Below are 12,628 nucleotides of genomic sequence, written 5' to 3' on the forward strand. Positions count from 1 at the left end.
GAAGGCCAGAAGGAGTTGCATTGCGTTTTTGTGGACCTTGAGAAAGCATTTGACAGGGTGCCTCGAGAGGAGCTGTGGTATTGTATGAGGAAGTCGGGAGTGTCAGAGAAGTACGTAAGAGTGGTACAGGATATGTACAAGTGAAGTGTGACCGTGGTGAGGTCTGCAATAGGAGTGACGGAGGTGGGATCACATCAGGGATTTACTCTGAGTCCTTTCTTATTTGCAATGGTGATGCACAGGCTGAAAGATGAGATTAGACAGGAGTCCCCATGGACTGTGATGTTTGCTGAGGACATTATCTCTGATCTGTGATCTGCAGCAGTAGTAGGGAGCAGGTCGAGGAGACCCTGGAGAGGTGGAGATCTGCTCTAGAGAGGAAAGGAGTGAAGGTCAGTAGGAACAAAACAGAATACATGTGTGTGAATGAGAGGAAGGTCAGAGGAATGGTGAGGATGAAGGGAGTAGAGTTAGCAAAGGTGGAGGAGTTTAAATATTTGGGATCAACAGTACAGAGTAATGGTATGTGTGGAAGAGAAGTGAAGAAGAGAGTGTGGGCAGGATGGAAAGGGTGGAGAAGAGTGTCAGGAGTGATTGGTGACAGATGGATATCCACAAGAGTGAAAGGGAAAGGGAATGTCTACAGCAGTGTTTCCCAACCTCGGTCCTGGGGGCACACTATGGCTGCAGGTTTTGTTCCATCTAGTTTTTAATTGGCATCCTGAGCTAATTAAGTGATGTGTTATTTCCCAGGTTCTGTGTTTTGGGAACAATATAGAACTTAGAAAATTAAGTTTGGTAATATATATACACACACACATATATATATATATATATATATATTGTAACAACCCGGCAGCAAGCGCTGGCGGAGTGACGCCTCATGGGTAATTTATGTAAATAGTTTGTGGGGAATTTATGGGTAATTTATAAAAAGCTTATTGTATGTTGAAATTTACGTATTGTCAATTGTGTTGTAAATAATGGTGTGTCTGTATTTAATTGGTTGGGTGGGTTTGGGTCATCGCCGTCCGGGGGTTATTTATTTGCAAAAAGTACCAATTTATTGAAATGTGTCTTCGTGCGTGACCTTGGCAATGGCCGAGCAATAATGTTGAGCTTTTGTTTCTGACTATCTTCTGTAATAAAAAGATACAACTGGACAGAGCTGTTTTATTGCTAAGATTTAATCTAAGCAAACTACCGAGACACTCGGAGTCGTGCGGTGTATGGGGCACGAGTGTTCTTTTTCTTAAAGAGCTGGGTGCAGTTGCGTGCATAACGCTGGCAATCCACTAGCCGACAGCGGAGAGGTGCACGGCAGAGTTCGGCTCGAAATCTTTAAAGACTCCTCCACGGGTCGCTACATTGGTGTCAGAAGTGGGAGACCAGGCTGTTTAGAAGACGCCGTCATGGAACAGAGTCTTGAAGAAATAGAGCGTGCCATCTCGGAAAATAGCGTTATGTTGGAGCGCCTGATCAGCGGAACTGCACGGAGAAAAAGGACAAACTGGCCTGAGGGTGCCAGTATTCCCCGGACAGTGTTGCGATCTTCTAGGCACGGCCGGAATGAACCTGTAGCTGCCGCAACGACACCCCAAATCACCAGTCGGCGGTCCTCCCCACGGTCACCCGCTAAGCTGCCACGATACAGCGGGTTGACGCCCCTGGAGCCATACCTTGCACAAGTGGATCTGGCTGCTCTTCACAATGGTTGGAGCTGCGAGGAAGCTGCAACACACTTGGCCCTTGCCTTGGAGGGTCCCGCACTTCAGGTACTCATCGACCTGCCGCCTGAGGAGTGTCGTGATCTTCAGGCCCTCACCGATGCTCTCACTCGTCGGAAGAACTCAGTCTTCATGCTTTCCTGCGGGGCCTTACACCAGAGCGTCTCCGTCAGCATGTCTGTCTGTTGTCGCCCAGACATTTGAGTGAGGCACTACGGGAGGCTGAACGGGCTGAAGAGGTACTACAGCTTGGGTCTCCGCACGTCAATCATCACGCCCAAGCCGCTAACGAGCAGTTGAGCGAGTGGTAGAAAGGGACCAGCCTGAGGGTGTGGAGGTCAGTCGCGCCCAGCCATCATCAATCCCCCGACAGAGACAAAGATCGGACCGCTGTTTCCGATGCGGAGAACCAGGGCATTTTGCCAGGGACTGCCCTGCTCCAAGTCCCCTGCCTCGTCAACATCACCTTCGGAAAGCGACTCGGGTGAGGCCGTGAGGGACCCTCGCTCCATTTTCAGCATCCCTCCGCAATGACTGCCCTAAAGTGGGGCTGTGGGTTTTCAGGTGGACTGTACCTAGACTGCATTATAGACGGACGGCCATGCAGTGCCTTAGTGGACACGGGGTCCACTATTTGTCTATTACAGAGAGGAGTGTTGCCGAAACAGCTGGTCCTCTTCCAAAGACTGGACTCCTTCTAACATCGAACTGCGACGTTACGGGTGAGCGGACAAAAATGCCGGAAAGAAACTATTGACTGTAGTAGTAGGGACGAGCCAGACCAGCCACGAATTCTGGCTCATGGACATTAAAGACAAATGCATAATTGGGTTAGACTTGCTGGCCCACTGGGGAGCATGTGTTGATGTGTCCAGGGCCATCCTCTGCGTAGGTAATGAGACTGTGTCGCTCCAATCGGGCTGGAATCATCCTGGAAGGGCTGTTAGCTTGGATTTGCCTGGACACCACGGCTCACCGGCTCCCGACCGTTGTTCGGAAGATGCAGGGACTGAAGAGGACCCCCAGGAGAGTATTGCAGCTCAGACCAGTGCTCCCCAACGGTTTTCCTCACACGACCACCCATCCACTGAGGCGGTTGCTGCTGTGGAGGAATTGGGCCATCGAAGTGGTGAACAGCTGAGCACGCCACAGCAGGAGCAACTCCAGAAAGTATTGAACGACTTTGTGGACATTTTGCGCTCGAGAAGAGGACTGCACCAGAACCTCGTTAGTCAAACACCACATTGACACTGGCCACGCCGCCCCATTCGTTGCGCCCCCACGATTGCCTCTTGCAAAACGCCAAGCTGCGAAGAATTGATTCGCGAGATGGTAACCAACGACATCATTGAGCCTTCGGACAGTCCTGGGCGCACCCATGGTCATGGTGCGGAAGAAAGCGGGGTTGGCGCCTTGTGTGGACTTTCGTAAATTAAATGCAGTCACTCGAAAAGACTCTTACCCATTGCCTCGCATCGATGATGCATTGGACTATGTGGCTGGATCCCGTTGGTTCAGCACTTTGGACTTGCGCAGTGGATATTGGCAGGTAGAACTGGCAGCAGAGGACCGACCCAAAACTGCATTCACCATCGGACAAGGGCTGTGGCAGTTTAAGGTAATGCCGTTTGGACTTTGTAATGCGCCGCCACTTTGAAAGACTAATGGAGCGGGTCCTAAAGACATTCCCGAACCCGTTGTGTGGTCTATTTAGATGACCTGCTGATTCATGCCAGAGACTTTGACCAGGCGGTGCACAATTTAAGGGAGGTCCTGACCGCCATTCGTAGCGCCGGGTTGCGGTTAAACCCTGAGAAATGCAATCTTCTCGCCCGACAGACCCAGTTTCTAGGGCACGTAACCAGCGAGTGGGGTGGCTACAGACCCAGCGAAGGTGACTGCCGTGAGCAACTGGCCCCACCAGCCAATATCACTGAACTGCGGAGCTTTTGGGTTTAGCCTCCTACTACGAAGATTAGTAAAAACTTTGCACCATTGCCAGCCCTTTGCACCGACTAACGAGTAAGGGCCAACAGTTTGGGTGGACGGAGGACTGCACAGCCGCCTTCCAACAGTTAAAGGCTGCCCTCGTCAGCGCGCCTGTCCTGGCGTACCCTGACCCCAACCAACCTTTTGTGGTGGACACTGGCGCTAGCAAGGTGGGGATTGGGGCCGTGCTCTCACAGAAGGGGGAGGCGGGAGAAAGAGTGATAGCTTATTACAGCTGCAGCCTCAGTCGACCGGAGAGGAATTACTGTGTCACTCGGCGGGAACTGTTGGCAGTGATCCTAGCGATGCGGCACTTTCGGCCCTACCTATTGGGCACTAGGTTCACACTGCGGACTGACCATGCTAGCCTCACCTGGATGTTGAATTTCCGGCAACCAGAGGGCCAGGTGGCAAGGTGGATGGAGATTCTACAAGAATATGACTTTGAGATACAGCACCGACCGGGACGGCAGCATGCCAACGCTGATGCCCTCTCCAGGCGTCCATGCCTCAGCAATGAATGTCGATATTGCCGCCGACAGGAAGAAAGGGGGCTGGGGCCATCGTCAGCATCCGCAAGGATAGATGACACTGTTGGAGTAGGGGAGCCGTACACTATTGACCAATTGAGGCAGTTACAGGCTAACGATCAAGCACTAGAAAAGGTAAAGGGCTGGTTGGAGACACAAGAACGTCCCGACTGGCAAACCGTGTCGTCACAGGGGCCTGAACTCAAAATACTCCACTCTCAGTTGGGCAACTTGGAGTTGCACGATGGCGTAATCTACAGGCGGTGGCAAGCACCGGGGAGGAATTGACCGCTACAACTACTGGTTCCCCAGGCTTTGCGCCGAGGTCCTCCGATGGGTCCACGGGCGGCTGGATCCGGACACTACGGGAACGCTAAGACAGTCGTCGACTACGGCAGCGGTTTTATTGGCCGGGTGTCGGCAAGGCGCAGAGCTACACGTCCACTGCTGTGACGTCTGCACTGCACAAAAGGACCTGGTCAGCGTTCTCACGCGCCATTGCAACAATACCTGGTCGGGCACCCATGGAGAGAATTGGAGTGGACATACTGGGTCCTTTTCCTGTAACGGAAGCGGAAATCGCTACGTTTTGGTAGCAATGGACTACTTTACCAAATGGCCAGAGGCGTATGCAGTTCCGGATCAGAGTGCCCCCACAGCTGCCCAAAAACTCGTGGATGAAATGTTCACTCGATTTGGAGTTCCACAGCGATCAGGGGCGGAACTTCGAGAGCCGTTTGTTCAGGGAGGTGTGTAAGCGACTGGGGTGAAAAGACCGGACCACCCCTTCACCCACAAAGTGATGGATTGGTCGGGCGATTTAATCGCACCCTGGCCACTCAACTGGCAATTCTGACCAGTCAACACCAGCGGGACTGGGACCAACATTTGCCTTTGGTCCTATGGGCATATCGGACAGCAGTGCAGGAGTCGAGCCAATGCACGCCAGCGGGCTGATGTTTGGAAGGGAACTTGCGCGGTGGAATTAGTGTTTGGCTCACCCCTGAGCCTGAGATTATTGGTGGGCCCGAAATGGATTATTTTAGGCGGCTAAAAGAGCGGCTGGACACCGTTCATCGACTGGCCAGGGAGGCCCTGGAGGGAGCTGGAGCGCCAAAAGCGGGCTTATGACTCACGGGCTCATGGCCCGGCGCTGAAGCCAGGGGACAAAGTGTGGGTATTTTGCCCGCAGCGGAAGCGGGATTGTCCCCAAAACTAGCCCACCATTGGCAAGGACCGGGAGAAATATTGGACAAAATATCGGAGGTAGTTTTCCGAGTCGAATGCCTGGGCGAGGCAGGCGGGTGGTGCTGCACAAGGACCGTTTAGCACCATACCACCCACTGGCCCCAAAACAACAACAACTCGAAAATACAAGCGGTTCTCCAACCTCCACCCCCGGCACCGAGTCAGACATTGACAGGACTGAGCCCGACACAGTGATGGCACCTCCGGCAGGACAAAGCGTATCCGTCGGCGGCCAGGACATTTACGTGATTTTATCTGTGATGAGTAGGGTTGTGGGGACACTAACCCTCTTAGGAGGGGCTGTGTAACAACCCGGCAGCAAGCGCTGGAGTGGCGCCTCATGGGTAATTTATGTAAATAGTTTGTGGGGAATTTATGGGTAATTTATAAAAAGCTTATTGTATGTCGAATTTACGTATTGTCATTTGTGTTGTAAATAATGGTGTGTTTGTATTTAATTGGTTGGGTGGGTTTGGGTCATCGCCGTCCGGGGTTATTTATTTTGTAAAAGTACCAATTTATTGAAATGTGTCTTCGTGCGTGACCTTGGCAATGGCGAGCAATAATGTTGAGCTTTTGTTTCTGACTATCTTCTGTAATAAAAGATACAACAGGACAGAGCTGTTTTATTGCTAAGATTTATCTAAGCAAACTACCGAGACACTCGAGTCGTGCGGTGTATGGGGCACGAGTGTTCTCTTTCTTAAAGAGCTGGGTGCAGTTGCGTGCATGCGCTGGCAATCCACTAGCCGACAGCAGGAGAGGTGCACGGCAGAGTTCGCTCGAAATCTTTAAAGACTCCTCCACGGTCGCTACAATATATATATATATATATATATATATATATATATATATATATATATATATATATACATATATATATGTAAATGTACCAGGCAGTTATATGGGCATAATGCATTTTTTTCTTTTTAACAATATTTTCATCCTGATTTTCATTCTACTTTTCCAGGTGTTCTAATTGTTTAATTAATCCATTATTTACTAATTAGTGGGTCTGATGCTAAAGTAGTTGCAGCCTTTGATTATTCAGTGTTTGCCAGCTTGTCTGCTCTACTCATTTTTAATTGTCATTAATAAGATACAATGAAGGGGAAAAACTGCACAGAGAAAGGGCAAAATATAATGAAATTAACAAAAGATAGTTAAGCATTTAAATCGATAGCAAAAGCAGAAATGTCTCATAAATGTAAAAATCATACTGCTGTACGGCTCTGAATGTAGAATAAGAGAAGAGGGGAAAAAACAGCTAATTAAATGAGATCAACGTTATCAGGTGTTGTCACTGATTAGGAATCTGGTTGGAACAAAAACCTGCAGCCACAGGGGGTCCCCAGGACCGTGGTTGGGAAACACTGGTCTACAGGACGGTAGTGAGACCAGCTATGTTAAATGGGCTGGAGACGGTGGCACTGACCAGAAAGCAGGAAACGGAGATGTTAAGATTTGCATTGGGTGTGACGAGGATGGACAGGATTAGAAATGAGGACATTAGAGGGTCCACTCAGGTTGGATGATTTGGGCACAAAGTCAGAGAGGCAAGATTGTGTTGGTTTGGGCATGTGCAAAGGAGAGATGCTGGTTATATTGGGAGAAGGATGTTAAGGATAGAGCTTCCAGGCAAGAAGAGGAGAGGAAAACCTAAGGGAAGGTTTATGGATGTGGTGAGAGAGGACATGCAGGTGATGGGTGTGACAGAGCAAGATGACGAGGACAGGAAGAGATGGAAGAAGATGATCTGCTGTGACGACCCTAATGGGAGCAGCCAACAAAAGAAGAAGAAGAAGAAGAAGACAAGCATGTTAAAGGCAAAGTCTAGAAGACCATCTCCAAGTAGCTTGAAGTCCCTCTGTCAACAATTACAAATATTAACAAGAAGTTGAAGGTCCATAGGACTGTAGCCAACGTCCTCGGATGCAGCCACAACAGGAAAATCAACCGCAGAAAAGACAGAAGGACACTTGGAATGGTAGACGAAAAGCCAAGGGTAACTTCCAAAGAGACACAAGCAGAACTCCGAGGTCAAGGTCCATCAGTGTCTGATCACACCATCCGTCACTTTTTGAGTGACAGTGGGCTCAAAGAAAGACAACCCAGGAGGATTCCACTGTAAAAAAAGCCAGACTGGAATTTGATAAAATGAATATTGACAAGCCACAGTTCTTCTGGGAGAATGACAGGTGAGATAAAATTGTAGCATTTTTGCAAGTCACATCAGACAAAAAACAAGAAGCTTTCAAAGAAAAGACCACCTTAGTTACTATGAAACATGGAGGAGGTTTGCTTATGTTTTAGGGCTGCTTTGCTGTGTCTAGCATGGGGTGCCTTGAGTCTGTGCAAAGAACAATGAAATCTCAAGACTATCAAGGAATTCTGGAGCAAAACGTCCCGCTCAGTGTCGGAAAACTCCGACAGCAGGTCATGGATCCTCCAACAGGATAAGGAGCCAAAGTACACAGGTAAAAGCACCCAAGAACAGTGAAGAACAAAACGGAAGTGGCCTTCTGATTTGAATTCCATCAAACATTTATGGAAAGGACTGAAACATGCTGCCTGGAGAAGACCCCTTCAAACCTGACCCAGCTAGAGCATTTTGCTCAGGACGAGTGGGCCAAATGACCTGTGGACAGGTGACAGAAGTGTCATGGACAGCTCCAGAAATTGCTTGTGTGCAGTAATTGCAAACTCTTAAGATTGTGCAACCAAATATTAGGTGAAGGGTCCCGTCATTTTTTTGTTCATGTGATTTTCATTTGTATTATTATTTGAAATATTCTTTTGAATTTAAAACTCAAAAGCAAAGTCTGATTTTTCTTAAATCCGGAATAAACAATGATGGGTGGCAATGAAATTTGTCAGTTTCAAGTTTTTTCCTAGGAGCGGTGTTCATAACCTTGTCCACGTCTGTGATTGTGAAGAAATAACTGTAGCTTGAAAAATGCCAGACTTATCCTTTAAGCCTACTAATGTATCACCACTTCATGGGTTAGTAAAACGACACATGTTCTGCAAAAAGCAACCATACAGATGCCCCCTCAACCAGCCAGACAAAGCAATTTATCGCTTACCTGTAAATCCGTCGTTATCGATATCCCCCAGATCTGTGATCGTTTCCCCAAACCTCGCTGAATAAGAATTGCTTCCCATGAGGGTGAATTCCAACTCCTCCATTTTAGCCTGAAACCAAAGGTTAAAGGAAGATGAAAACTAAGATTGTGGAGCCAGACACTATTTCTACTTTCGAAAGCATGGCACGCCATGCATTTACATGCACATACAAAACCGGGAAAAAGTGAGTGAACCGGTTAAGGCAGAAATCTGGTTTCTTAAAAATACGTGTGTTTACACGCGGCAAGTCCGCTTCTGGAGTTCTACTTTGTCAAAAATGCTTTGACGTTGTGAAATTGCAAAAAAGAAAGACTTAAGCGTCAACATCGGCCGCTGTGAATCCAAAACCACGCATTAAGCCGGTGATCGTTTTCATGTGTTTTATAAATATGTTTAGTTCTTCATGTGTGGTGAAGAAAACGACATCCATCCTCTTTTTTACACCGTTGACCGACCTGATTGCGTTATGTGTCATGAATGGAAATTAGGTTATTTTATGCTTTACTAGCTCCGCCCACGTAGTGAAGAAACAGGACAAACTTTAAAAATCAATTAAAAAAAAAAACAAACAACAAATGTAATTCTGGTCAAGCAGAAGGTAGGTACGCTCCACATTGGCACTGTATCTGATCGTGTTCAGCTCAGACGGGAGAGTGTCCCCCGCATGGGAAGAAAAGCACGTGGCCGTGATAGCTCTGCCAATGAACAGCTCTCTAAACCCTCAAAACCACATGGAGCTTTGATCTCTCTCGCAAAAATGTCAAATGTTACTTCTTAACAATCTGTAGATGATAATGTCTGCTGAACAAACAGGTATGACTAGCTAAGCGGAGGCGAGATGCGCTCCAACACGTAGCAAGAGGAAGAGCGACTCGAACGGAAGCTAGTAAGTGAGTAAGGACAGCCCCACGTCCCTCCCCTCGGCCCACAGCATCTCTCTCGAATCTGTGCAAATAAATCGGTGCCGCAAGTAAACTATGACACTTCAAATCAACCGGAATGTTCAAGCAAATTCTAGGAAAAAACCCAATCTAAATCCGTTAAATAGTTCTCTCATGAAAAGCGGACATACATACAGACATACATTGGATTTTATATTTATATATAAATATATAAAAGTTGTCAAGATATCTCCATCCAAGTGGAAGGCAGGTACACTCCAACATCAAATGTCTCCAATGTATCTGATCATGTTCAGCTCTGATGGGACAGTGTCCCTTGCAGAAGAGCATGTGGCCATGATATCTCTGCCAATGAGCAGCTACCCTCTAAAACACACATAGCTCTGATCTTTCTCTCAAAAATGTCAAACGTTACTCTTTAACAATCTCAAGCTGATAAAGTCTGCTGAACAAATAGGTATCGCTAGCTAAGCGGAGGCGAGGTGCGCTCCAACACGTGGCAAGAGGTAGAGCGAATCGAATGGAGGCTGGCACGTGAGTGAGTGAGTGAACCACCCAACTACCCACTCCTGAGGTCACGCCTCCCTTCTTCTTGGCCCGCAGCCTCTCTCTCAGATCCATGCAGATAAATCGGTACCATAAGCAAATTATGACACTTAGTGCAATGAGAGAAGTCACAAAATCAACCGGAATGTTCAAGGAAATTCTAGAAAAAAAACGATCTAAATCCGTTAAGTAGTTCTCTCGTTCACTAGCTAAGCGGAGGTAAGATACACCCCGAGGCTGGCGTGTAAGTGAGGACTTCCCTCGGCCCGCTGCGTTTCTCTCGGATTCACACAAATAAAATCGTTGCCACAAGCGAACTATGATACTTAGCGCAAAGAGAGAAATCAACCGGAATGTTCAAGTAAATTATAGAAAAAGTAAGTAGTTCTCTCGTGAAAAGTGGATAGACATACAGATAAATTGGATTTTATATTATATATATATATATATATATATATATATATACACAGTGGGTACGGAAAGTATTCAGACCCCCTTCAATTTTTCACTCTTTGTTATATTGCAGCCATTTGCTAAAATCATTTAAATTAATTTTTTCCTCATTAATGTACACACAGCACTCCATATTGACAGACAAAAAAAAAGAATTTTTGAAATTGTTGCAGATTTATTAAAAAAGAAAAACTGAAATATCACATGGTCCTAAGTATTCAGACCCTTACTGATCTGTCAGCAGTTTGGGCTTTGGAAAGCTGTCGGTGAGAATGGAGCACCGCACTTGGCACCACATCATTCCTCATAGCCGCTTCCCTAGTGCGCTGGCATTCCACCATTCACATGAGAAGCTTTAGAGCAGGCATCTCAAACTCCAGTCCTGGAGGGCCGCAGTGGCTGCTGCAGGTTTTCATTCTAACCCTTTTCTTAATTAGTGACCTGTTTCTGCTGCTCCTTAACTTCTTTTGAATTCATTTTAATAGACCTGCTCTTAAAGACTCAGACCCCTCAATTGTTTCTTTTTCCTTAGTTAGCAGCCCAACAAAATGAACCAAAACATGACAAGCCAACTGTGAATATCATACAATATCTGAAAATAAAAAGGGTGGAGGTCTCAGGAATGTTGATTTTCTCAGGTTCCCAAAACATTTGAACAGAGCTGTCAGAAAAGAGAAAATCAACAATTTCAGAAATGTCTGCTATTGCACAATGAAAACAGAAATGAGCCATGGAACGAAAGAATGGGTTTAATTAATGAAAAGACTCAAGAGCCTGATTAAGCAACTGGTTGGAGTGAAATTGGTTGGAGTTTGAGGCCTTGACTTAGCTAGTCTCCTGTTGGCTCATTCACTTCACATTTCATTTCTGTTTAAGGAAAGAAATGAATCAATTCAGAGGAACGATGAAGAAATTCAGGGGAACAAATCTTTAAAAAACAAGTCACTTAAAATGAATTCAAAAGAAGTTAATTAGCAGCAGAAATAGGTCACAAATTAAGAAAAGGGTTAGAATGAAAACCTGCAGCCCTCCAGGATGGGAGTTTGAGATCCCTGCTTCACAGAGCCAGCATAAAACATGGGCAAGCCTGATGAAGACAGCAAGGATCCATTGGGTCGGCACTGTTTGGCACAGTGTGGTGATACATTCAGTTGGGTTAATCTGCACCCCTTTTGTCACAACCTTATTTTTTTAATTATACTTAACAAATGAATATGATGTCAGTTTCATATCATGTTGAGGTTTTTGGTGGGTTTGGGCTGGTGAAAGTGAACAGACCTCAATGGGCCACTGGACTGGCATGTTGCTCGGCTTTCACAGCTGGTGGCACGTACCCTTGACTGGCATGTGCTCAGCATCTGCCTTTGTGCTTTGGGTTTTTAAAGTAGAACACCAGACAGACGCAAAGGAAGCACTGCGGCCTAAACAGCGGGTCTCTGAGGCAACAGCGGGACAACAGAATGAGAGGAAGTGGCAGGGAGGAAGACACAGAAGGAGCCTTGCGTGCCTCACAGCTTCCCGTGCAAACAGGTAGTCAATAAAGTGTGTCTGCTCTGAGGTCATCAACAACGTTCTAGAAATGCAGGGAAGTGAAAGGTGTTGTGGCCTGACTGGGCCTCATCCTGGGCTTTGGTTCCTTTACTGTACAGTTGTGGCCAGAGGTTTCCATCCATCTTAACTAAAGACTTTCAAACTCGCACACGGTGTCACATATCTCTTATTATTTTATCCAAGGTGAATTACAACATTAAAGGTACAAATGGTTACATTTCTTTTTTTTTTTTGTTTTGTTTTTTTACTAATTAGAACAGGTAAAGTGCCTCGCTCGTGGTCACACAGTGTCAATAGTGGTCAGCATTACATTCCCAGTGTTACGTTAAGTCCATTAAGGTATCTCCTTTATTTCCACGAGAGGCAATGACTGCTCATACTTTTGTATGCCAACTGCCAGTGTCTTTGTCATTATGCACCAGCTACAACAAGTTTTGCCAACCTCCCAGCTACCCAGGACTAACCTTCACAGTGGGCCAGCTGTACAAAGAACTAGAGAAACTCAATCAATTAAATAGCTACTGGACCCTGATGGTGTCCAACCTAAGGTTCTGAA

General features: G+C 46.7%; 1 protein-coding gene across 1 annotated transcript in view; it reads right to left on the reverse strand.

Moving 5' to 3' along the window:
• Positions 1-12,628, reverse strand: part of itga4 (integrin alpha 4) — a 191,297-nt gene that overhangs the window by 113,164 nt on the left and 65,505 nt on the right. Inside the window, exon 10 of the mRNA XM_039757752.1 lies at positions 8,581-8,689. Within this exon, the coding sequence (XP_039613686.1) occupies positions 8,581-8,689 (109 nt within the window). The remainder of the gene's footprint in view (positions 1-8,580; positions 8,690-12,628) is intronic.

This window comes from Polypterus senegalus, chromosome 6 (genome assembly GCF_016835505.1).
Source record: "Polypterus senegalus isolate Bchr_013 chromosome 6, ASM1683550v1, whole genome shotgun sequence".
NCBI lineage: Eukaryota > Metazoa > Chordata > Cladistia > Polypteriformes > Polypteridae > Polypterus > Polypterus senegalus.